Consider the following 27,710-nt stretch of genomic DNA (forward strand, 5'->3'; position numbering starts at 1 on the left):
TCAACCAAGGCGTCTCCATTCTGTTCTTGTGCCATTCATGTCTTGGAATCCCAATAAGTAGAACCGTGGAAATAATTTGATCTTGTTTTTGCATAAATGAGGACACTGAGAACCAGAGAGAGCCCTAGGCTCCCACAGCAAAACCAAAACTAAACCTAGGACTGCTGTCTCCCAAGCCAGATTCTGTCATCCGAGCGCAGCCTCAGAAGGGCTTGATGTGCAGCAAAAGGTGAAAATGGTGAAACTAAAATTTGAGTATCAAAACCCATTGCCTTCTAATAGAATCAGAAGGAAATGTTGCTAAATCATATTCCATTTCAGTCATCACTCTTATGAATGGGGTAACCTGGCTAAATAAGAACTAATGAACCCCCATTCAGAAGTGCATTGTTTGATTTAGCACCAAGTCTTCCTTCAAATACCGTCAGATCGAAGAGAATGCTCTTATGGAAAACCTGATTTTTAGAGGTTGGCATTCATATTTTTAAAAACTGCTACCTGTGACCACAGTGCAGGCCAAACAGAATGTACCTGCTGGTCAAATGCAGCCCAGAGGTCACTGAATTGCAACCTCTGGACTCGCAGTCAGAGGCAGGCAGCCCTTATTCCAGAACTCCACAGTCCCTTCACACCCTTCCCCAGACCTACACCAAGACCAACTAAGTGGTCAAAAGGTAGGCAAACTAAAAGTTGTATCAAGACCCTTAGCCTCTCAATTTCTGTTATCAAGTCTCCCTTTCTGAATCTATTTACTCTGAAGTATAAATGTCCAATATGAGCCTTAAGAGTGCCTGGTAGAGCAAACAAAGATGCATCTTATAGGGGGCAAAGTCTATGCTAACAGTGTTTCTCAATCCTGGCTGCACCTTAGAACCACCTGGGAGCTTTCAAAGTGACCACTGCAAGGGCCCGACCCACTATGGATCCCAATTACACTGGTTGGGAGAGGGGCCAAATTTGTTTCCAACGTCCCTAGATGACTCTAATGGCTGAGAGTTGTCACCAACAGGTAAGTGAATATCCAAGCTAGAAGATGAAGAAAGAGGGGGTTGTGCCCAAGCCCATTGTGCCTCATAAAGCAGATGATCTCTGCAGAGCTGAGCTTCTCCAAGAGTGGCCCCAGGACTGCCTCAGTCAGACCACAGATGCCTAAATTCCTCCTCGGACTTCACAGATCCAAGTTCTATGAGGTAATTCTAAGCACATTAAACTTATAGAACAGCCCTCTGGATTTAACATTACATAACAGCTATAATATTCTGCTATAGGCCGGGCACGGTGGCTCAAGCCTGTAATCCCAGCACTTTGGGAGGCCGAGGCGGGTGGATCACGAGGTCAGGAGATCGAGACTATCCTGGCTAACATGGTGAAACCCCGTCTCTACTAAAAATACAAAAAACTAGCCGGGCGTGGTGGCGGGCGCCTGTAGTCTCAGCTACTTGGGAGGCTGAGGCGGGAGAATGGCGTGAACCCGGGAGGCGGAGTTTGCAGTGAGCCGAGATCACGCCACTGCACTCCAGCCTGGGAGACACAGCGAGACTCCGTCTCAAAAAAAAAAAAAAAAAAAAAAAAAAAAAAAAAAAAATTCTGCTATAATATTATAGTAATATTCTGCTATTCTCTAATCTTCAACGTCAGTTTCTCAGGCCTGTCTTTAGATGCCCTTCAGCTGTGCTGAGGACTATCTTGGTGGCAGCCAGCAAAGAAAATCAGCAAAAATCCCAGTGGAGTTTCTGGCTTTTACTTTTGTTAAGGAAGGTGATGTTTCTTAACATGACAGGTATCTAGGTGAAAAGAGCAAAGTGCTAACGCAAACACAACAGAGACACTATGGAATAGCTCTGCCCAGGGACATGTGGAAGAGCTTCTGGAAGACGGTGTGGACCTTTCCATCCCTAGAGGTCTTTACAAGATAAACTGCTGCCTCCATCAGTATTCAAAAGGTTTTAGCATCAATATTGTCTGAGAATAAGGCACTAGACTTGAGTCAGTCCCCTGGCTTCAAGCCCAGGATGCCAAGCAGCCTGTAATGGAGACCGCTGGCTTCATCATGTTCCTTTCCTGGCATAGCTCACTGCACCCATGCCTCACCCCCAACAAGCAGTCTCCCCACCACCCAAATGTGCCTTGGGTGACTTAAATACAGCCATTAGTATGAATGGTCCCCTGTTTTTATTCAACACCATACTGGTCTTTGCTTTTACCTTCAGCTAGCTAATGTGGTTCCAGCCTTTTATTCTGCACTCCTTGTTACCAAAAAAAAAAAAAAAAACACCACCACCACCTCCCAAACTATCTTTATGTTAGTGTTAACATCAACTAGATTCTTTTCTCAAAGGACAGCCAGGCCTAATTGGCCACATTAAAATCTGCAGAGTGCTTTTGTGTCACTGTCTATTCAATTAGTTTCAACATCATGCTAAAATAGGACAGCATGTTCCAAAACTGAAACTGAAATAGGAACAGAGCCTTGCTGATTTAGCATGAAGAGAGAATTATAAGCCTTGCACCTGGACTCTAAAACTTTTCAATAAGATGTATGCTAAACTGTACCTAGCAAACTTACCAAGTCCAAAGTAGAGTACAAGCAGAAAGTTATTTTTAAAGGAGGAGCACTATCATTGAGGGACTTACCCTTTCTAATCAGCTTTGCATGGTTTGTTTTGAGAGTGTCTCGCTCTGTTGCCCAGGCTGGAGTGCAGCAGCTCCATCACAGCTCACTGCAACTTCTGCCTCTCGGACTCAGGCAATCCCACCTCAGTTTCCCGAGTAGCTGGGACTACAGGCACACACCACACCCAGCTAATTTTTGTATTTTTTGTAGAGACAGGGTCTTGCCATGTTGCCCAGGCTGGTCTCAAACTCCTGGACTATCTCCCTGGCACTGCATTTAAAAAGATGTGCAGCAACTTAGTGATGTGTCTGAAATGTTTTCAGAAGGTGGCCCAAGCCAGAGTCAAAAAATAACTTGTTTTTGTTTAGAAAATTAGAGGAAATACAGAAAATCAAATTTCAAATAGGTGCATCTAACTGGAGAACAAGCTTATCAAGGACAGAGACCATCTTTCTTATTTTTATTTTTGGGACAGGGTCTCGTCCTGTCACCCAGGCTAGAGTGCAGTGGCACAATCACAGCTCACTGCAGCCTCGACCTCCTGGACTTCAGTGATCCTCCCACCTCAGCCTCTCGAGTAGCTGGGACTACAGACGTGCACCACCATGCCCAGCTAATTTTTTTAAAAAATTTGTGTAGAAAGGGGGTCTCACTTTGTTGCCCAGGCTGGTCTCTTATTTTTGTATGTGTATCTGTGGTGCAGTGCCTGAAATACAGTAGGTGTTCAGGAAGCACCAATTTGCAAGAGTATCTTGCTGTTGATTAAGGCAAAAGCAAAACCCCAGTCCTCCCCTCTGATGGACTGAGCACACCAAAGTTTTAAAGCACAGGCAAATTAGAAAATGTATTTTTGTCTAAACTTGCCAACAAGCTAAGGTTTTCTGAACCATCTAAAGTTTGCCTCTCTCATACTGAAATGTCCTAGGTCAAGTATCTGAAGGAATATAGTACTGCCAGTATTTTCTTTAGTCATCTGTCATACAGCAGACACTACTTGAAACAAAGAAAAAAATGTTTTAAAACCTGTCTGGATGATTTCCGTGGTCTCACTAGGTATTGCAGCCGGGGAGTGACCCAGCAGAGATCTGAAAGTGAGCTTCCCTAGTACTGGCATCTCATAGTGAAGGAGCACTGCTCAGTGGGTCAAGAGACCCAGAGCCCACTCTCGGTTATGACACACTTAGTCCTTGTGCGGCCTTTCTGGGCTTGTGTCCTGAACTATAAAATGAGAGGGCTGCACTGTTTTTTTCAGATCTCTATAGAGAATGGAATGGCCACTCAGAATCTAAATTTGAAAACAAACATGTCCTGAGGGTGTGCTCCAATACCACCCTTTAATACTCTCCTGAGGTGTGAATGCTGGAAATGAGAAGGCCAAATTACTGTTACTTGCAAATGATTAGTGTATCTGGGACATCCAAAAGAAGTAACTGAAAATGTATTTCCTTAAAAAAAAAAAAAAAAAAGTGCAGTGCTTTTGTAAAAACATTAATATTTAGAAGTACGTAGTGCTAATAAAAGGAAAATAGTTGTAAGACCTTCATTAAAAAGAAAAACCTAAAAAAAAAAAAAAGCAAATTCTGGATAGAGGTGTATGCTTTACCTAACCAGACACAGCTTTCTTTTCGATTAAAAAAAAAAGGTTCAGAAATGCAGAACTGCACAGATGTCCCTAAATCTGTTAATTCAATGCTAAACGAAATAATCTCTTAACATGATGAAATGACACCAAACTTCATCTGGAAAAATAAACATATAATAATGAAAAAAGTTAGCTACTCCCACCTCTCTACTTAAAAAAGACAAATGAAGAAATACTAGTCCAAGGCCAGGTGTGGTGGCTCATGTCTGTAATCCCAACACTTTGGGAGGCTGAGGTGGGAGGACTGCTTGTGCCCAGGAGTTCAATACCAGCCTAGGCATCATGGCAAAACCCCATCTCTACAAAAAATACCCCCCAAAAAAAGAATTAGCTGGGCATGGTGGCACATACCTGTAGTCCCAGCTACTTGGGAGGCTGAGGTGAGAGGATCACTTGAGCCCAGAAGATCAAGGCTACAGTGAGCCATGATGGCACCACTGCACTCTCCAGCCTGGGTGATAGAGTGAGATCATGTCTCAAAAAACAAACAAACAAACAAAAACCAAACAAATTCTAGGAAAATCAAAATTTTAAACCAAAGAAGAGAAGGAGAAAGAAGGGAAGGGAAGCCATAAAAGTGTCTCTTTCAAATAGATCATGGGGGGGGGGGGGAGAAGACATACAACTTGGAATAGAGACAGCCTTACAAGCAGGATCTAACACTCAAGACTCCATTTTTTTTAATTGTGATAAATTTGACTATAGAAAAAAGTAAACTTTGGATACAGAAGTACCATAAAGTAAATAAACTGCAACTATTATATGACAGAGAAAATGTACTCAAACTTCTAAGGAACTTCTAACAAGTAGGAAAAAAAAAAAAAAAAACCACAACCCCAAGGCAAACATAGTCAATAAATATATGAAAGTGTTCAACGTTACTCATAATAAAGGCGCACAAATCAAACCATGAAATACTATTTTTCATTAATCACAACTTTGAAAAAACTAAGTAATATCTGATGTCAATAAAGATGCAGAGAGATGGAAGGCAATTTGGTAACTTCTGTCAAGATTTTAAGTAGTCACTAAACCAAGTTCCAGTGCTAGGAATGAATATGTCCTATAAGTATTGTACTTAAGGATGTTGACTGCATCATTATTTGAAATATCACAAACTGAAAACCTAAAGTCCATCAATACAATCTAGTTAAATACATTTTCAATCCATCAACAGAATTAAATGCTATGAAGTTGTTTTAAAAATCTATACATATAGAAATGAAAAATGCCTAAGATATATTACATGAAAAAGATAAGATACAGAATAGTGTTGCATTTTAAAAACTGAAAAGGAGAAATAATACATATGTGCACAGAAACATTCTGGGAAGCTACTCAAAGAACTATTAATAGTGATTGTCTCTGCAGAGTCCAAATGGGAGGCGGGGAGAGATGAAAAGGGAACTTTAAAAAAATATATTTGAATTTTTCTTTACTATTTGAATTTTTTCCCGTGCACATATATAACTTTGACAACTTTAAGGCACTCAACAAAAGAACATCGCAACTAAGGCACACTGAATAATAAAGACACAAACCTCAAAGTAGTTTTTTTCAAACATTTACTGAACACAAACACCATTTTTTCCTTTTACACAGCAAGATTGTTAGTTTCAAATTAGCTGAGTTATTAGGACTGTCAATTGCCATGAAACTAAAAATGACTCTACATGTCAAACTCAAAATAGAAAATGTCATGCAATATATAAATCACTAATAGACCTCTGGTGCAGTCAGCAAGTTTACTATGTTTATTAAAGTCACATAAATGGTTTGACAAAAGTGCACAATAGAATGACATCACTGGTTTGTTATAAATCACAGTGAATTACTAGAATACAACAATGAGTTCCTCTACACAGAGGATTGCAGGATGGGGTGAAAAGGACAGGGTCTTTTCCATCGATTAGGCCAGTCAGATTTTACTCCCTAACTGTGTACCTCTGAAAAGATTAGTGAGGAAAGCTGAGTTTCTTTCCTCATCTTTTCTTCTCTACCAGTTACTAAGCAACAACAAAAAAAAGCCATGCACAAATTTTACAACACCTGATAAAAAACAGATACAAAATCGTGTTTGTTTCATCACTTGGCAAGCTTGCATCTTTGCTCCTTCATTTTTCTGATTAGGCCATTCATCACATGACTCACCCTGAATAAAAGCTGTTAATAATTTAGCAATACTTACCCCTGTACACATCAAGATACACTCCCCATAACCATCAAGTCATTGTCTCTTCCCTATACATTAACACAAAGGTACACACCACAAACCTAGACTAGAGACCACATTTACTTTACAGTTTTAAAAATTAATATATCTCCACTATCAATAGTGTAGTATTTTTTTCAGATCCCGTATTTGGGGGAGGGCATGCTGTACAACCCAGTCCATCTAAAGATTTGGGAAAGTCTGCCAGAAATACCTAAGAAAGCCCTGCAATGTGATACACACATAGGAGTTTTCTACTTTCAAGAGATGACATCCAGAAAAAGCTATGCATTTTCAGAGCAGGAATGGACACATAGCTTAAAACCTCTGGACTAAAAATGTTTCATAGCACAAAAGGCAGAGTTTTGTTTTCTTTAACCCCTTTTTAATGTTATAGTATAGTCAGTGAGAAAAACAGAATAGTCATGTGTGCATCAACACATCTGACTAATCTGAAAAGGAACATTTAAGATTCTTACAGATAATCTACCATAAAAAAACAAGTCCTTTATACTTTCATTCATCTATTCACTAATTCGGCCACTGACTGGCTATTTCTAAACCAGCAAACTGTAATCAAAGGTCTGGCAACTCACTCCTCACCCCACCCCATTCCAAAAAAAAAGAAATGCTTCTGCTTAAACAACCCAAAGTGGTCTTATTCATAAAGTAGCTGCCTCAACTATAGTGGAAACTCTTAACAGGGTGTTGCTCCCTTGAAATTTCAATTTTCAAAACATTTGTCAGAGTTGGTATTTAGAAAGCTGCTGCCCCCAAATCATATTTTACTTCAAACAATGCTATCATACCTAAGTTCTCACAATTACCAATTGTTAGTCCACTATTCGTATAATGAAATAAAACCCTTCTCAGAAACAAGCAGACCAAAGCTTACAGATGGTCTGCTTTTGGGTTTGGTTTATTTAAAATTCCCACAGCAAAGAACCTTAACATGATTGGGCTGTGGCCTACTAGAGCAACCAGGGTGGACTGAAAAAGCTATGTTGTCAGTGTCAGTTCTAATGTAAAAACGTTCCCCCTTCTTTATCAATTGAGGGGATGGGTTTGCTGCCCATTCCTTGAGTTAAATAGTTAACTTAAACTCAATAGCTCAATTTTGCCAGCTCTATCAAGTGCATAAAACCCACTTAAGCTTCTCATGATTTGCGAATGAAAACATCCACCTGGGCCTCCCTAGCTCATCCAGATTTATATAACTATTACTGAACAGGACAGAGAAGTTTTGGTTGAATCTGTAATACCATCAATGAAGAGATACAATTCAAAGCATACGTATACCAATAGTAAACATCAAATGACCAAAGTGGCTGCAAAATGGAGACAGCCTAGAGTTCACAGAGGGCTAAGATATAGAACTATCATTTTCTTACCTATTTTCCTTTTTTTAAAAAAAAAAATTAAGTTGGGGAAGGGTCGGGCTAAACATATTTTAAAACAATTCTACCAAAAACATTTTAAAAAAACAGGCATGTAGATCACTTATTTCAAAAATGATTTTATACAGGTGTTTCACAATACACATTTGGATTGATTTTACAAGATAGAATTAGATTCTCAGCAGGATACTACACAATTTACCACTATACTAAACAAACAAAAAAAAATCTAATTACCATTAGCATAGTTCATAGTTTATTCCACTGTCTTCAAATTCGTTCTCCAACCTGTCAGCATTTCAATCAACTGTTTTACTTTCTCCAGCATTGTCTTCCCTTCTCAAAACAGAATGTCATTAAATTTTGATGTCTGAATATGTACATATAATCGTTATCCTCATTTTATAAATAAGCAGTGTCTTAAATAGTGCTGGTCCTGGGTAGCCAAAGGGATGAAATGTGTTTTTAAAACATGCAACATTATCTGATATTTTAAGTTTTGATGTTTAAATAAAAATAATATACATTAATAATGGAACCAACTGAATACCAAGTATCAAAGCTATTCCTTAGACTGTCCAATAAGCAGGCCTTGTAGTTTGAAAAATAAAGGGTCTGATCTGAACTGTGGAAAAAGCATGATTCACTCACCTTGAAGAAGAGCATTTTCTCTTTCAGGCCACTGAGAGTTGCTAAGAGCAAGGTACAGTATTTCCTTGACTCATACCAGGAGGATCAAGTCTGGTAATTTTTAAATTAGGGCTCACTCAAATACCTCCGTTTAAGCCAACCTAAAAACCTTCCTTGTAAAATCTCAGGTTAGGAAAATAGAAATCTACTACCATGACAGAATTTACCATGAAAACATTCCTAACTGAAGCAAGAAGACACACAAAGTATAATGATAGCAACTGTAAAAAGTATCTTGCATCCTTGGGGGATCGTCCCCCCTTCTGTCCCCTCCCACCCTTCAAAATATTTCATTTTGTGGGGTATTTCTATTTGATTTAAGGCCCTAGGTGCTGATTTTGGCTTGGTCATTGTTTTATACTGACCCAACTGCAACCTTTCTCTTATACTTTACAAAGCATTATCCATACATAAAGTGTTAATTGAAACCTTATTTTTTTTTAAGTTTATATCTGATGCTGCTACATCATTATAATGCTTTTCATTAAAGGAAAAAAAAAGAAGCTGCAGGTCTTCACTTACAGTACCATGCACTATGAGTAGCTAAGGCATTCATTTGGCACTAGAGAGAAAATTACAGATACAGCTAATTTTGCTTTCATTATCATTTTTAACATCAATAGAAATAAGCGTATAACTTTCACTTGAATTTTTGTAATGCTTAAAAGATAATCACAGAATACCCTTTTAGTTTGACAGTTAAAATGTTGCCATTAAAACAAAACAAAACCAAAAAACCATAAAGACCTCTGTATAGCCTGTAGGAATAAGTGACATTTTGTGGTTGAAAAATTTGCAGCTCAGACAAAATTACCTTTCAAGTGGCATTAAGAATTATTTTTATCATAAAAAACACGTAAGTTCCTATACCACACTAGTGGTATTTCTACTTCTTGTCACAGACTAAGAAAGTGAAAAAATTCAAAAATATCCTGGTTCCTTTTCATCTGTCATAAATAAAAATACCTTATTAGGGAGGCACAAATAATGCCTTCTGGAAAAGTAGTTTCCAAATTTTAAAAGATATAGGAGGAAAAGGGAAAAGGGGACAAAAATAGAATGTATAGCTATACTGTGACAATTTGTTTCATAAGAAAACAGCATTCATAATTTTTACATGTCTATGAGCTGAATCAAATAGACTGCTGCAATTTAGATAAATTTCATTAAAATAGACTTTGAAGAATTCAAGCCTAAAGGCAGAGTCCATCAAGATTCTCTGAAAAGTTGGTTTAAGATGATAACCATTTTGTATATACTACCCAGCATAATGCAACAATTTCAAATGGATTTAACTTTACAAATTTGTAACTATTAAATTAGCATATTTTCCAGATTAATCTGCAGCTATTTTTTTAAAATCCTCCTGAATGCTAAAATGTGCTGCATCACTCCGTATAAATAATGGAAGAGTGAAAACTATAGCAGTTTGGCATGTGCAGAACACCTGGATATCCCATTCCTTTTAATGTTCCTTTTTAGCTCTTTTTCTTCAATTTTAAAATCCTCAAAACTGCTGCATGGATAACATGCTGACATAGGCTTAACAGAAATACTTTTGTAAGCAGCTGTTTAAAACATTATCAACTTGAAATTATAAATGTCCCTTGTTACATAAACAATTTTATATCTGTTCCTTTAAAAAAAAAAAAAAAGACAAATAGGTGACCAATATCCAAATACCTTATCGTTACACCAAAACCATGTGGCTTTGTTTAAAGTCTGTCTGAAATCAATTACCATGAGGCAAGAAAAACAAATACAGAACTAAGGAAGGATGGGATGGGAGGAAGGGTAGTGGAAAGAAAAGCAGAATTTATGAACACATAATTCTACTGTCTGTGATTAAAGTCCTTTACTTTTTAGCACCACATTAAACGACTTTACATATCCAGTCACTTAATGAAATCCAACAAACTCTTCAAGAGTTCTGGGGATCTGGTCTTGGTAGTTAATGTCATTAGCCCGAACTGCTCGGGCAGCCAGGCACTTGAGACTCATCTTCATTTGAGTTTTAAGTAGTATTTCAGATACCCCAGTTGTACTTTTGTCTAGCGGAGTCTTATTCTGTTTATTCGTCATGTCAGTGTGAGCTCCAGCTTCAACTAGGCTAATGATGATGGAGTGCAAGGTCAAAAAATCACTGATGGGCCTGTTGTACTGAACGATAATATGAAGGGCACTGTTTCCCTCATTGTCCACGGCATTCACCTCTGCACCACAGTCCAGTAGGAGCTTTGTGACAAGTGCGTTTGGAAAGCTGCAGACGTCATTGGTGTGGAAATCATCAACCGGAGTATTGGAATTGACAGCCAGATGCAACAAGGTGAAACCTTCACGAGTTCTGGGATCAAGGTGAATCAGGTTGTATATCTGCTTGTTAATTTTGCACTGATCTTCTTCACTGCACTGCGTTTTGGTAGAGATGCATACTAAATACAGAAAGGTATAGAGATTACATTCATAATTGTCCATAGCATTGTGGACATCAGCATCTGATATATTTTTCACTCTGTTCATACTTTGTTCTATTTCCAAAACACTGCATCTCAAAACACATTCTATGTCTGGGGCCTTCACAGTTTCATTCAAATGTATCATTTGTGAGAAAACTTGAGCAAATCGAAGAAGATCCTTGTGGGTGTTCCTGTTACCTTTTTGTCTGAGGTGCAGGGCGTGAAGCCACAACTTGATACACTGCTCAAATTCCATGTTATCCGCATAAACAGCTCCCCTGTAAATGATGGGATGAGAAACATCAATATTGTCAGCACCTAAAATCCGTTCCCGAACTATAAGGCCTTCCATATGAAGAGCATCTCTGTCTTGCCGAATGGACTCCAGTTCCTGAGGATTTCTACATTCAGTTCTATTCCCATAAGCATGGATTGGTGGAAGAACCTCTTTTTCGAGAATGTTATCACCATCTTGAAACCTCTCTAACATGGCTAAATATAGATAGTGGTATGTCTTTATGATGTCATAGTTCTCACGGTCATTTGCAAAGGAGGCACCCAAGAGTTCCAAAGCTTCAATCCGACTTCTTCGGTCACAATCAGCATGAGAGAGCAACAGTTCAACGACATCAGCTTTACAGCTTTCGGCAGCTACTTTCAACGGCGTCATCCCATGGCCATTCACTACTATAGCAGCACGCCATTTTATCAGCTCTTTCACAATATCTATGTGCCCAGCTTCAGCTGCAAAGTGCAATGCTGTGGCTCCACAATGTGCTTTAGCATTGGGATCAGCACGTTGTTCTAAAAGGTATCTGACCACATCAGTGTGTCCCTTATATGCTGCAATCATTAGGCAGGTGTTGTCATATTTGTTGGCAATGCTGATGTTGGCATTATTTTCAACCAAGTATTTCACAATGTCCAGTCTGCCATCAAAGCATGCTGCCCGCAGGGGGGTTGAATTAGTTACTGTGGTATGATTCACGTTGGCTCCATGGCTGACTAGAAGTTTAACAACTTCAAAATGTCCTGCTCCAGCTGCACACCAAAGAGCAGTGGCACCATCAATGACATACCTACACATGAAAAGAATAAGCAGTTAGATAATGGAGGCCACAGCCTAACATACGTTTAAAGGATGTGTTCACTTGCACCGACTAAGACCTCACTCTCCAGAACATTAATAAAATATCAGTTCTCATGAAAATAAAAACAGGTAATTTAAGGAAATCACTTTGCATAGTACTTGTACCTAATATAAAGCTCAATATATGCTAGCTATTACTGTTACTATATAACCCTAAAAAACAAACCTGAAAAATCAACAACTTTCTACTAGCAAAAGTAAATACATTTCAGAAGGCACAGGGGAAATGTATGGAGGTAGCTTCTTCATCACCAAGTTGATTCACTGGTTCCTAGAAGAACATGTTCCTCCTTCCCAGTAGCCTCCAGGCAGCAAGCAGTTTCTGACAATTAGGAAAGCCACCCCAACCCTACATTAAAGCCGCTTTAAGAAGAAAAAAATACTGCAGATTAAGTTTCCCCTAAGCTAATTGAGTACTATACGACAGCAATAAGAATGAAATAATTATTGCTCCCTACACAATATGAATAGATAACATAAACCTGATGCTGAGAAAAAGAAGTCAGATGAATACAGCACATATTATATTATTACATTTACATACTTATCTGCAGTGTTAGAAGTGAGGATACTGGTTACTTTTGGGGAGAGGAGTAAATGGGAGAAAGCACAAAGGGGACTCTAGTAAACAAATATGTTCACTTTGTGAAATTTTTATATATTATAATTAGTGCATTTTTCTCTAAGTTACATTATGCTCCAATTTAAAAGTTTTAAAAACATATATGTATATATGCGTGCATATAATGCTCGTCTGTGTGTGTTCCTCAATCAACCACTATAGGAAAAAACTAAAAGCAGGAAATAATTCACACTTTTGGAAAACCAAGCAGATATCTTCTGACATGACTGGACTTGTGGTTTCATATTTATCACTTACTTACTAAACATCTGATATGTGCTAGGTTCACTACTTAACGTACAAAATTAGACTACTGCTAGAGTCCAATCTTTCCCACCTTTCTACTGTCAATTTTTCCCCAACCTCAATTTCTCAATTTTTTACCACTAACCAAAACACGTGATAAGTAGATTTTTGCTGGAGATAGTCTACTGTGCTAGAAGCAGTAAGTATATTTGGAAGCGTTAACAAGAAAGGTTGATCAAAGGAACATTCACTAGGGCAATTAAATATACATACCAAAAACCTCACTAGTGAGCTTCTCACTATACAACTTTACAACACTGGTCAAATTATATCCCCCACGAAGTGGAAAAGAGAATAATGCTCCTGGTGCTATAGTTTGAATGTGTCCCCACCAAAATTCAGGTGTTGCCAAATGTGAACAGCATTAAGAGGTGATGTCTTGAAGAGGTGATTAGGTCATGAGGGCTCCTCCACTTGTGAATGAGATTAAGGACCATATACAAGAGGCGTTAGGCCTGGCGTGGTAGCTCACGCCTATTATCCCAGTACTTTGGGAGGCTGAAGTGGGCAGATCACTTGAGGTCAGGAGTTCAAGACCAGCCTGGCCAACATGGTGAAACCCCATCTCTACCAAAAATACAAAAATTTGCCGGGCATGGTGGCACATGTCTGTAATCCCAAATACTCAGGAGGCTGAGGCAGGAGAATCGCTTGAACCTGGGAGGCAGAAGCTGCAGTGAGCTGACATCGTGCCACTGCACTGTCTGGGCAACAGAGCAAAACTCCATCTCAAAAAAAAAAAGAGGTGTTAGCAACATTCCACTGGCTTGCCTTTTCACCTTCCACCATGTGAGGACACAGCATTCCTCCCCTCTGGAGGACACGGCCCTCACCAGACAACTGAACCTATCAGCACCTGGATCTTGAAGATTTCAGCCTCCAGAAATATGAGAAATAAATTTCTGTTCATAAATTACAGTGTCAGGTATTTTGTTATAACACCACAGAACAGACTAAGACATATAAATATCACGGTTTAACCCCAGTTAACATCAACACAAAAAACAATACCCTTTATCACTTCTACTGAAAATACTCATTTTATAATAATTTAAGCAATTACTTCTTCAGTTTCAAATAATGACACAAAATATTTGTAAACAAAAGCCTTCTCAGTAACAGTGTTACCTACAAAGAAGAGGCTAGGACTGGCTGGGAAGAGACTTGAAGGTACTGGAAATGTCCTATATTTCGATCTGGGTGGCAGCCACATGAACGGATATTTAGGGAAAAAACTCATCAAATTGCATACTTAAGATCTCTGTATTTTACTGTAGGTAAGATATACCTCAAAAAAGATCAGAAGGCTCCTAAAATTATTTTTTTTTTAATTTTTATTTTTAAAAATGCATTTGTTAATTGATTTTTTTTAACTAAAGAATGGATCAGGCTGGGTGCAGTGGCTCATGCCTGTAATCCCAGCACTTTGGGAGGCCAAAGCGGGTGGATCACCAGAGGACAGGAGTTCGAGACTAACCTGGCCAACATGGTGAAATCCCTTCTCTACTAATAATACAAAAATTAGCCAGGAGTGGTGGCACACACCTATAATCCCAGATACTCAGGAGGCTGAGGCAGGAGAATCACGTGAACCCAGGAGGCAGAGGTTGCAGTGAGCCGACATTGCGCCATTGCACTCCAGCCTGGGTGACAAGAACAAAACTCCATCTCAAAAAAAAAAAAAGAATGAATCAAGAAAATAAGACACTACATCAGTGATGCCAACTATATGTTTTGCAAACAATTCAGTTTAATTAAAATTCACTTATTATGTTTTTATTGTCATGATTATGTAAAGTTCAATAAACATTTATTTACTGTCAAAAAAAATCACTTGCAACAGCATCAGAAAATACCAATAAATAGTAATAAATCTAATGAAAAATGTGCATGACTTCTACACTGAAAACTACAAAGCAGCACTCCTGAGATAAGTAAAGAAAATCTAAATAAATGGGAAAATATTCCATGTTCATGATCCAGAAGACTCTATAATGTTAAGATGTCAATTCTCCCCCAAAATGATCTATAGAGTCTATATAAACCAAATGAAAATCCCAGCAGGTTGTGTGGTATATGTATGTATGTATGTATGTGTGTGTGTGAGTCCAAGAGGTCGAGGCTACAATGAGTCATGATCAGGCCACTGCACTCTAGCCTGAGCAACAGTGCGAGACCCTCTCTCTAAAATGGGAAGGCGAGGAAGGAAAGGGAGGAAGGGAAAGAGAGAAAAGAAAAGAAAAGAAAAGAACGAACGAACGGACAGGCCAATTCTAAAAAGAATATGGAAATGTAAACAACCAAGATAATCTTCAAGAAAAATAAAGCTAGAGGACAAACTACAGTAATTAAAATTAAGTGCTGGCACGGGGACAGAATAATAATATCAATAGACCAAAAAAAAAAAACTCCAGAAATAGATTCACACATACAGAATCCCTTGATTTCTGACAAAGGCTCCGGGGAAATTCACATAGAAAACATGGTCGGTCGGGCGCGGTGGCTCAAGCCTGTAATCCCAGCACTTTGGGAGGCCGAGACGGGCGGATCACGAGGTCAGGAGATCGAGACCATGCTGGCTAACACGGTGAAACCCCGTCTCTACTAAAAAAATACAAAAAACTAGCCGGGCGAGGTGGCGGGCGCCTGTAGTCCCAGCTACTCGGGAGGCTGAGGCAGGAGAATGGCGTAAACCCAGGAGGCGGAGCTTGCAGTGAGCCGAGATCCAGCCACTGCACTCCTGCCTGGGCGACAGAGCGAGACTCCGTCTCAAAAAAAAAAAAAAAAAAAAAAAAACATGGTCTTTTTGATAAATAGTTCTGGAGCAACAAGATCATCTATATGGAAAATAATTAACCTTGATTCCTACCTCACAGTACATACAAAAATTAGAGACACAGTATAGACCTATACTGTGAAAAGCAAAACAATAAAAGCTTCTCAAAAAAAAAAACATAGACTATCTTAATGAATTTAGTGTTGATCACAATTTCTTGAACAGAATACCAAAAAAAAAAAAAAAAATTAACTGTTAAAGAAAAAGGAAGTATTTTATTGGATTTCATTAAAACTAGAACTTCCATTAATCAAAAAACATTATAAAAAAAGTGATTAAGTGGCCAGGCACAGTGGCTCACAACTGTAATCCCAGCACTGTGGGAGGCTAAGAAGAAGACTGTCTGAGCCAAGAGTTGAAGATCAGCCTGCGCAACACAGCAAGATCCTGTCTCTACTCAATTTAAGGAGAAAACAAAAAAAAAGACTGAACAAGTATACTTCACAAAAGATCTCCAAATGGCCAATATGCATATGAAAAGATGCTCAAGATAATTACTTAACAGGGAAATGCAAATTAAAACCAGTTTACCAATATACACACCCAGCAGAATGGCTAAATTTAACAAGACTGACAGGGCAATAATAAGTGTTGAGCAAGATGTGGCAACTGACATTCTCATTGCTGGGGGAAACTGCAAGTAGGAATGTAATTTGGTTGTTGAACTTTGGGGAAACTATTTGGCAATATCTGTTAGTTAAACATACACCTACCTGATGACCCAGCAATTCCACTCCTTGATATATACCAGATAACTAAATGCAAATGTCTACCAAACAACATACACAAATGTTCACTGCAGTTTTATTCATAACAGTCAAACACTGGAAACAACCAAAATATTAATAGGAAATGGATAAACTGTAGTATATTTATGCAATGGAATATCACACATCATTAAAAAAAGAAACTACTGATACATGCAACTACATGGATGAATCTCAAAGACACTGTTTTAAGCGAAAAAAGTCAGACAAAAAGAGTACATACTGTATAATTCTGCTTATAGGAAGTTCAAGTACAGGCAAAACTAATCTGTGGTGACAGAAGTTGTATTAGTCCATTTTCATGCTGCTAATAAAGGCATACCCGAGACTGGGCAACTTACATAAGAAAAAGGGTTATTGGACTTACAGTTCCACATGGCTGGGGAGGCTTCACAATCATGGCAGAAGGCAAGGAGCAGCAAGTCACGTCTTACGTGGATGGCAGCAGGCAAAAAGAGCTTGTGCAGGGAATCTTCCCCTTATAACCATCAGATCTCATGAGACTTACTATCACGAGAACAGCACCGGAAAGACCTGCCCCCATGATTCAATTACCTCCCACCGGGTCCCTCCCACAGCATGTGGGAATTCAAGATAAGATTTGGGTGGGACATAGCCACACCCTATCAGACGTCAAAATAATCTTTACCTCTGGGAAGGAAAGGGAGGAAACTGGGAAGGGGCACAAGGGAAACTTTCAGAGTGATAAAATGTTCTACACATTGATCTAGAAGGTGACTGGATGGATGTAAACATACTAAAAATTCATTGTACAGTATTGTACACAAGATTCATGCACTTTACTAGATATACCTCCTCTAAAAAAAACAGATATAATTATAAACAAAAACAGGCACAAATGACTTCAAAGAAAAACAGTTTAAATGAACATAAGTAATTTATACCAAATACTTTCATTTCAAGTAATTTCAATTTCAAGTAATTTCAATTCAAGTAAATTTATACCAAATAACTTTGGTAATTTATACCAAATACAGTGCCAAGCACTGTATTCACTGCTGAATATGCAAAATATCTCACTTAATCTTCACAATAATCCTATGAGGTAGGTACTATTATTATGCCCTATTATACTATTACATTATAGTTATAATATTAACTATTACGCAGATAAATAAAAAGTTTATATGAGGGCTGGGCGCAGTGGCTCACGCCTATAATCCCAACACTTTGGGAGGCCGAGGCAGGCGGATCACCTGAGGTCAGGAGTTCAAGACCAGCCTGACCAACATGGAGAAACCCCGTCTCTACTAAAAACACAAAATTAGCCAGGTGTGGTGGTGCATGTCTGTAATTCCAGCTACTCGGCAGGCTGAGGCAGGAGAATTGCTTGAACCCGGGAGGTGGAGGTTACGGGAAGCCAAGATTGCACCATTGCACTTTAGCCTGGGCAACAAGAGCGAAACTCCGTCTCAAGAAAAAAAAAAAAAAAAAGTTTACAAGATTAAAAATACAAAAGTACTTGGAATATCATAAAATGCATCAAAGGTAAGGAAACACAGTACACATCATTGTTCAAACATTTGTTTCAATTTAAAGAACATTTCCAAACTGATTGTTAATATAATCAAAAAATACAAAGTTAATACATAGTGACAATTACATAGTTACAATGTTTCCTTGCACGGGATTTGTTTTGTTGTTTTGAAACAGGGTCTTGCTCTGTTGCACAGGCTAAGTACAGTGGCACAATCACTGCTCATGGCAGTGCCATAGCACCACTGCTCACCGCTGCCTAGATCTCCCAGGCTCAAGGGATCCACCCACCTCAGCCTCCTGAGTAGCTGAGACTGCATACTACCTTTTTTGGTTTTTTTTGTTTTTTTTGGTAGAGTTGAGGTCTCACTATGTTGCCCAGGATGGTCTCAAATTCCTGAGCTCAAACGATCTCCCCACCTAGGCCTCCCAACATGCTGGGATTACAGGTGTGAGCCACTGCAACTGGCCTGGTTTTTAAGATATGTAATTATTAAAAGCCAGGGAACAGGAATCTAAACTACTTCAAACTCAAGAAATGTTAGATTAAAATAGGCAGTCACATTATCTTTAACCCTAGCAATAACCCTACAAGAAAAGCATTACCCTCATTTTAGAGATAAGAGACAAAAAGTGATTAAAATATTTTTCTGATCTCAAACTTCTCAGAATCTATGATGTAAGAGTAAAAATTAAATTACAAGTATTCACTTGGTTTTTATAACGGAAACTACTTGGTCAATTTAATATTTTTCCTGGATAGTCTAATTAATTTCCATTTTTTCCCTTGAGCTACAGTCATTTGACAGGAGCCTCAAAAAAGTTCAAATTACCTATTTCTATTGAGGCAATTAAAAATTTTAAAGATATTCTATGACAAAAGAATTCAATGCAGAATGTTTCACGAGACTGGTCCTTCAGAAACGTTAGCCTTGGTAAATTTAGAATTTCTACATCTAAATCAAAATATTACACAGATTAAAGAGAATTATAATACTAACATTTATGACATTCCTCCATCTATAAAATCTAGCTGAAATTATAAGGCTATACTGCCTCAAAACACCAAATACATTTAACAGAAATTAAAGATAAAATAAAATTAATGCAATATTTACTAAGTTCCTAAAGGAGAAGCACTATAAAGCAATTATCTTTCTAGGCCCAGTCCAAAATTACAATGCAAGTTCTCTATTATGTATTCATCTTCAAATCAAGAAACTATAATCTGATATTCACCTTTTAAAACAAATAGTATGCATCAGATGATGGAAACTTTTCACAATAAGAGATAACATTTCTGATCACAAGGCTGAGCTCATCTATTACCTGGTTCAATCTGAAATAGAAATGCCTGGTTCAAACATTTGAAAGGGAAATAAAAATTCATTAAATATAAATGATCCACACTTTATTTTAACCAAGGTCCTTAAAAATCATGTATTACATGAAATGTAATTCCTTGAAATATATATTGACAATGACTTTCTAAATGAAGTCAAATATTGGCATGCCCCTCATGCCTTTCCTCTACCTGAACATTTATCAGAAATATTAGTACTAGCACTGACTTTAAAGGTAACAACACCCAACAAAAAGCCTCAAAATTATCGGAGGTCCTATTCTCCCCATTCACATCAGCAAACCCCTTCAAGGACAGGTGGTCTTCACAAACTCTGGGAGAGAGCAGCCAGACCCTCAGAACTCAGGCCAGCACAATGTTCCATGGTCACATGACACCTCCCCCTTGTTCTGTTCCATTTTTATAACATTCTTAACAAACAGCTTCCCACTATTCAACTAAGGGATCTTCTTTCATTCCCACTCATATGACTTTTCTTCTTGTCCACTCATCTATATCAACATGGTGTTCACATGTCAAGCCACAAGTAAAATAATCTCAAATGTTACTCCTAAAAATGTGAACAAGAACTCATATATTAATGGCTATTTATTCTAGGTAGGTGGTCCCTTTCCCCTCGAGGCTCTACCATGAATCCACTTTAGTTTCCTAAGGTATTATAGAAGTTTTTAGGTAAAACAGACTTTTTAAAACTTTCGTTAATATTTATTTTAACGTATGTCTCTCACGCACACACACACAACACACAGCAAACCCATAATTACACAGGATGAAGCTAAGAAGTAAAACATTCTAAAGACAACTATCAAAAAAAACCACACAATTTAAAGAAAATATATTTATTAAGTAAACAGCAGGATAGTTACTGAACAATCTGGCCAAAAATTGTGAAGATAGCACATGAATGACTAAAAATTAGAAACGCTAATCTACTTCAGCACACAGCTTCCCTACCTGGCCATGTGTCTCAAGTGCCAACAGTTGGGGTTGGGGAGGGGGGCAGTGCTGGCTATGTATTTTTCAATGGTCAGCCCCCAAGGGTCAAGTCAGCTTTCTATTGTTAATGTACTCAGGCTAACATTTTCACAATGTCTGAAACAAATGCAAAGTGAAATCATCACACTCTTTTTTGGTTCTAAAATGCTAAAATGACTGGGATAAACGGCAAAATAATCTCACAGAGGGTGTGAATGGGCAAAGAGGACCAGGAACTTCAATACCTCTTTTATTAATTAATTTGTAAGCTTCTCAAAAGTAGAAACCTTAGATTTCCTGTACCTTACATTTCCTCCAGAACATGACAGAGGCTAGGCCCATCATAAGCATTTAATAAAGACTAAACTATTTTTACATAGCAGCTAATTCATAACTGTAATAATCCATAAGCTAAACTAATATACGGAATCAAGGAGATGAAATCATAAATGATGGAAACATTTGAGATTGCAGTTTCACCGGTCTTACTCTTAGTACTTTATACAGGGATCATCTGGTCTCCAGCTCTCTCCAGTCTCCCACAATCTCTCTCTTAATTGCTCCAACTTGAATCCCTTCTTGCAACAGCACTGAAACACTAGTCACTGCAAGAGCATCAAGCTGTTGTCCCCCTTCTTCATGTTCCACTGCTATTCTTTAAAACACAGCTCGAACATCACCTCCTCTGTGAAGCCTTTCTAGATTCCCCCCCCCAGATAAAACTGAGCACTTCCTTTCCCTGTTTTCCCTCAGTAGTCCAAATGATTTCTACAACCCTAAATGGCATGGCATCTGCAAATACTCATGTATTAATTTCTCTCCCCACACCCAGACTGTCATCCTCCACGACAGAAGAGTATGTTATTCATCTCTGCATATCCAATCCCTACCACAGAACGTAGCACACAGTAGGTGTTCAATAAATGTTTACTTACCAAACTCATTAATTTCTCTGGCCAGTACAGAACATTGGGCAAGATAAGCCACTACACAGGCTCAATGCTACATTTCTAGTCATTTCAGATTCTTTTAATTGCCACCTCAAAACATCTTTGATGACTGAAAAAATGGCAATAAGCAAAACCTTTCGAAATTCTTAACTCTTTTTTCTCCCCACTATTCTCCCTTATGCACACTGCCTCAGCAGCAGTATTCCCAAGCAGCTGTTATTACAGAAATTCATATCTCAATGACTGCACGTGCTTATACAGGTGAAATGGTACTGGAGGTTCAGAGGTCACTGTGCTTCACTCCTTCTCTAAGTGCGGGAATGCAAGGAGTTATAGAGAGGACACGGAAGCCAGTAAGGAAAAGCAAACATGAATCAGGTTGCCATCTTTGGTCAACATGAAAAAAAAAAAAAATCTCCTTAATGTGTATAATGGTGATACCCGTAATACAAGTCATTACCCATGGGCTACCATTTCATTAAGATGTAATGCTATGAATATTTTCCACTCATCTAAAATAGAAAAAGCTTTCATTGTTTAAACCTAAAAAAGAATCAACCGAAACAGAACATTTCCCTAGTCATCTTAAAGAAGAAATGCTTTTTCAATCGAGTTTTAGCCAGGCAGTTTTTAATCACCAAAACTAAAGAAATATATTTTTATGCTCAGACCCTATTGACTTCAAAAGAAAAAAAAATGCTAAAATAGCTTATGTACTAGCACTAGTCAACCAAAACATATGTAGCAAAATCATTATGCAGTTGTAATCTGTAAAACATGTTATAATTACATGTAATCTGTAAAACATGTTAAAGTAAGAGGATAATGTCAAACCTGACAATTCTGGTCAATTACCCAAAAATTCGTACAATTAAACTCCAAGGGCAAATCTTAGGCATAACAGTGTGCATTTTTAAACTTCCCACCTCGACTAACAGTAAATGATCAACCTTCTCCACAACATCACAGGGTAAGATGTAATTTAAGAATGGCATCATCTCCCACATCAGGTCCAATGCCATTTTTGTAGCCAATATATCTACACCGAGCAATGTGGAGGAATCGGAATCATGTCTTGAGATGTCTGGCTGCGTGACAATCCCTCACGAGGCTGCAGCTGCTGCTAGTTCTAGGTGCTTATTTTGACACTAACGCCCAGCAGCCCACTGAAGGTTTTACGGAACCACTCACTTGAAGCGGGTAAAAATGGATGCTCAAATAACTCTTTCGGAGTTCTTCAATGTTAACTGCTGACCTCCTTAATTTCTGATCAGTTACAACACCAGTTCCACTAAAAGTAAAACCTGGAAAGGCAGCCACCTCCTCCAAATGGCTTGTTAACAGACTATCTAGTAGAGAAGACGATTATCTATTAGATCTCAAGGCCGAGGGTGTGGTTATCTTCCCACAGAGGGAATAAGGGGTAGGGGGCTGATGAGGACAGGCAGCAAAACATGGAATGGAGTATTAGCCCTGGAAGATGAAGTGGGCATTAGTGGGGCAGGAGGAGGTACAAAAAGGGGAGAAGTGAGTACCTACATGAAGAGAGGGTAAGAGAGGGTGAGGGAGGGGAGGGCCCGTGAATTAACGAGTCCGCGCGCGTCGGAAAGGAGGCTGGCTTGGGATGTACCTACCCATCGAAGCGGACGGTGCCAGTCTGCTGAGTCTGCACCCGGTAATGTTCTAAGAGCAAGCGTACCACCTTTGCGTGTCCATTGCGGGCTGCGATGATGAGGGGCGTGGAGCGCTGCCCTCCCTGCTGGCTGACATAGCCAAGCAGATAGCGGATGTCGCTTTCAGACCGATTGAGAAGCAAGGCGGCCAGAGTCAGCACCTTGCCCTCGCTGGCCGCCTTGTATACATAGCCAGCCAGGCCCTCCATGGCCGCCGCCAACTCCAACACCCGTTTGGTCGCCACCGCTGCTGCTGCTGTGCGCCCCCGGAGGCCGCGTTCGCCAGCGCTTCAAACCTGGGCCCTCACAGCCCATTCAACAGGGCGCCGTCGCCGCCGCCGCGCCCAGGCAGCAGTGCGGCCCGGGGAAGGCGGAGACGCGGAGGAGGCCGAGTGCCGCGAGGGGCACGTCCGCGACCCAGCCCTAGCAGGGAGGAAGGCGGTCAGGGCCGCCCGCCAGGACCCAGGCGCCGACCCTGGGCCGAGGGGATCTCCATGGCGGCCGCCGCCCCGGGCCTCAGGCCGGACCCCTCCTTCCTGCGGGATGCGACAGGCGCGTGCCCGAGGTACGGGTCGCCGGCCGGGTCCCGAGAGAACCTCGCGCGCCCCGGATGGCGAAAGATGGGCGCGTCTCGCCTGACCCGGCCCACCCGGCCTAAGGCCTAACACTGCCTCCGCCTGCGCTTTCCGCCCTTCGCCGTCCCTGGCTGGAGGAAACCTCAGGCTTTCGTCCCCCGAGCTCAGAAGTGCCAGGCGCTGCCAACGGCTTCGGAGATCCTAGCGTGGGGGCCCCCGGGGCGATGCGGAACGCTCCCGCAGGAGCGGCGCCGGAACTTGGGCGGGGAGGAAGGCGAGCTTTCGCAGACAGGGCCGGGAGGAGAGGGCGGGAGCGGGAGGGACGCTAAGTGGGGTGTCTCCGCCTAAGCCGACCGGCGGGCACACGCGGCCCCGGTGGAGAAAGGTTCTGCGCGCAGTTGGCCCATCCCCAGTTTGGGCCTGGATGTCCTCAGTGCCCTTGACTCCTGGAACCTCCTCCTGGCCCCTACACGGCCCTGAGGGTCTCCAGCCAGGGAGGGGGGCGGAGTGAGGGGGCTAAGCCGGTAGGCTAAGGAGACTACCCTATTTTACCATAGACGGTGCGGGTCCTCTTTCTGCCCCTGATGCGGGGTTAGGGAAGGGGTTGCGCGTACTCGGAGGGTCCCTGTCAGAAAAAGGGCGGCGTCTCTGAGTCCCCGAAATGTGGGAGGGCTTGAGAGCCACAGCACCAGGCTCTGAGAAGGGACTGGAAGTACGGCCTGACGTTCCCGGAGAAAGGGATTAAGTGTGAGAGAAAGATGGGAGCGAAGGGGAGCTGCGCTTGCGGTGGAAGGAGCGAGGTATCCTGGAGAGGAAAGCGAGTCCCGCGTTCAGTCAGAGCAGGAATCGCATCCTGAGCCAGCAGAACCTCCGTTTTCTCGCAGACATCACAAGATTGTTGTTAGGATTTGAAACGATCATTTATCCAACGAATACTAGAGGTCGACTATGTGCCAGGCTCTGCTTAGCACTAGGGATTCAGTAATGGAACAAACAAGTCAACAAACGATAGACAAGATCAGTTGAACTGGTATCATTACCATTTGCTCTGAAGCAAATGAAATAGAATGATGGGGGCACTCATTTAGTTTGGGTGATCAGACAAGACCTCTATGACAATTGACAAGAACAGAGGGTATTTTAGGCAAAGGGGACAGCTAATATAAAAGCCCTGAGGAGGGAACAGTCTGGTGAGCTCAGGAACAGAAAGGTCAGTGTGGCTGCAGCAGAGTGGGCCACAGGAAGAATGATAGGAGATGAAGTCAGAGGATGCAACACACGTTAGGGCCTAATAACCCATAGCAAAGGGTTTAAGTCTACTCTGTGATAGGGACATATGAAGGGTTTTAAAGAGGGAAGTGACAAGATGCTGTTTGTGTTTCTTAAAAAGATCACTCTGGCTGCTGCGTGGAGAATAAACTCTGGAAGGCAAGAGTAGATAGGGGGAGAGGCCTTGGATTAGGATGGTAGGAGTGGATGGTAGGTGATGAAGCTGCAGGGACAGTCTCAAAAAGCTCAATATGAAAGTGACTTCCTCCCTCTTCCTCCCTTCCCCAAAGGACAAAATTTACCATAGAGAAAGAACAAATGCATTTATGTGGCTCCAAGGGACAGGGCTCGGCTCAACAAGTTCACATACATTATTTTATTTGAACCCCACCATTCCATTTCCAGGAGGTAAAGGCCTCACCTCAGTTGCAGCTTTTGGTGGAGGTTTGGGTCACTTCTCAAATTCTCTCCATTCTACAGCTCAGCTTTACCCACTTATTGCAGATCCCTACAGAAACACTAGAGTTGGCCGGGCGCGGTGGCTCAAGCCTGTAATCCCAGCACTTTGGGAGGCCGAGACGGGCAGATCACTAGGTCAGGAGATTGAGACCATCCTGGCTAACACGGCGAAACCCCGTCTCTACTAAAAACACAAAAAATTAGCCGGGCGAGGTGGCGGCGCCTGTGGTCCCAGCTACTCGGGAGGCTGAGGCAGGAGAATGGCGGGAACCCGGGAGGCGGAGCTTGCAGTGAGCTGAGATCTGGCCACTGCACTCCAGCCTGGTTGACAGAGCGAGACTCCGTCTCAAAAAAAAAAAAAAAAAAAAAAAGAAACACTAGAGTTGTTTTTCTCCTTACCACAAACAAAAACAGCATTGGCAATAAGGGCTGAAGATAAGATTCTACTGGTAGCATCTCTGAAATAGCTGATAGGGAAGTGGGGGAAGCTGGCTGGTTTATTTGGGGACTTCAGGGTCATAAGAAAATCCAATGTTTGACAGGCAGACCCAGGCTTTTTGGTCTCTGGGAACTCGGCAATGACACATTCAGATGTGTGATGACTTCCTTTTCTGGCTCCGTACAGCAAGCATGCGCCTCATCTACCATCTGTCTCCTCTCTCCATGTCTCTGTCTCCGTCTCCCTACCACCCTCCCTCTCCCCTGCCAACACACTTTGATTACCTGGGCACAAGCTGACCTGGAAGAGTGCCTGGCTCTTTAGAAAAACCCTCTCCTCATAACCTTTCACCCTATTATGTTCCTGAATCATTCTACATTCTACTCCCAACCAACTTTTTGAAGAAGATGATGTAAAAGTTCAGACACAGGCCCCTTCTTCCAGTTTTGTTTTCTAAGGGAGACCTGATTCATCCAGACTCATTGCTGAATAAGAGACTTCCTTCTTCCTCTTGCCCTCGCTACCTCAATTTGGTGGTGTAACTGGATGGGTACTATAAGGGGTGACTACTCCAAGGGTCATGCTGGAGAGGGGCTCAGAATTTGCATTGTGTGGCCTCCCCCCCAAGATGGGAATACATCTTTGCTCCTGCAGCCCAAAGTCAGGAGGCTTGGGCTGCTGTTTTCTTCTGTGTTTATCAAAGTTCCTTAGTATAGGCTTCTGGGCTCTCTTGGTTTCTTAATAGCTATTGGCTGACTGGAGACTATTTAGTTGCCTGTTTACCTGGGCTTAGAGGGTGACGTTTCTGTGGTCAGGTTGTGCAAATCTGGAGAGAGGATATGTAAACAGGACAAGGCTGCTTTCCCAAAGGCCAGGACCCAGAAATAGTTCCTTGTGTTTCTGACCTATTTCCCCCTCCCTGGACAGAAAGCCACTGAGCAAATGTGCAATAGTAAAACATAACTATAAGTAGCTATATCCTGATGGAGATTGATTTGCTGATGACAACAAACTGTAGCCTTCCACCTGGAAACAAGGCAGGACTGACCTTTCCCCGCACTTTGCTTCCTAGGCATTATAGTGGCCTATGAGCAGAATTTGCCATGCCTTCCATGGACCGTTCTTTTTCCAAGTCAGGTGAACCCAGCCTGCAGCTCTGAGTCAATGGAGTTTCTCAGATAAAGTGCACCCAAAATGTTATTTTTCAAGCACCAGTAAAGACACTTGTTTTAATCCTATACCCCTTTCACATACTATAGAGAAAGAGGGTGACTCTTAGTGTTGAATAGATCTGGGTGGGATTTCCACATCTATGGACAAGCTGTGGCTCTGGGCCAGTTTCTACATCTGTACAATGGAGTTAAATCCTTTCCTTGCAGGGCTGGTGTGACAGGAACATCAGCTTCTTCACCAAGCCTGGTCCTATGAAGGGGTGCCTCAGTACACACTGGTTTCTCTTTCCTCTTACTCCCCTCCTGCCCCCGTGATAGTCATCCTTCTATTTTGCCATTAACCTGCTCAAGAAAGGACTTTGTCCCCATCTGCGTTTTCTCTGCAAGAATGTGTCTGCCTCTAAGAATGGAGAGTAAACCCACAGTATACAAGGGACTGTGGAGGCTGATTCACAAGAGTTCAGAAATTCCGACAGAGCTGCACAAGGATGATGTCAGAAATAAAAGTGGTAACTCAGAAACCACTGACAAGTCTATCAGCCTGCTTTCACAGAACTGGCAGCCCACTGGCCTCTACCTCCTCTGTCTCCTACTCTCCTTGTCTTTCCCTGAAAAGCAAATCTAATGATTGGCAAAAACAAAACCA

General features: G+C 41.0%; 1 protein-coding gene across 3 annotated transcripts; it reads right to left on the bottom strand.

Annotated features, from left to right (window-relative positions):
* Positions 1-5,987: 5,987 nt before the first annotated feature.
* On the bottom strand, positions 5,988-23,359 carry LOC105488008 (fem-1 homolog B). Of its 3 annotated transcripts, none has more exons than XM_071101142.1 (3): positions 23,112-23,239; positions 19,429-19,528; positions 5,988-12,090 (listed from the first exon to the last, which is right to left on the bottom strand). In XM_071101142.1, the coding sequence occupies exons 2-3, from the start codon at positions 19,485-19,487 to the stop codon at positions 10,455-10,457; spliced, it is 1,695 nt and encodes a 564-aa protein (XP_070957243.1). In that variant the 5' UTR covers positions 19,488-19,528; positions 23,112-23,239; the 3' UTR covers positions 5,988-10,454. The 3 variants fall into 3 exon arrangements, with proteins under 3 accessions (XP_070957243.1, XP_011749963.1, XP_011749959.1); XM_011751661.3 differs by lacking the exon at positions 23,112-23,239 and adding an exon at positions 19,761-23,058; XM_011751657.2 differs by lacking the exon at positions 19,429-19,528 and having other exon boundaries at positions 23,112-23,359.
* Between the last annotated feature and the right edge of the window lie 4,351 nt (positions 23,360-27,710).

This window comes from Macaca nemestrina, chromosome 7 (genome assembly GCF_043159975.1).
Source record: "Macaca nemestrina isolate mMacNem1 chromosome 7, mMacNem.hap1, whole genome shotgun sequence".
Lineage (NCBI taxonomy): Eukaryota > Metazoa > Chordata > Mammalia > Primates > Cercopithecidae > Macaca > Macaca nemestrina.

Coding starts and splice junctions, on each gene's coding strand:
- LOC105488008 (XM_011751657.2), bottom strand. CDS start 23,359: ATGGAGGGCCTGGCTGGCTATGTATACAAGGCGGCCAGCGAGGGCAAG. Junction 12,091..23,111: donor GGCACCGTCCGCTTCGATGG/GTAGGTACATCC, acceptor TTTCATGTGTAG/GTATGTCATTGATGGTGCCA.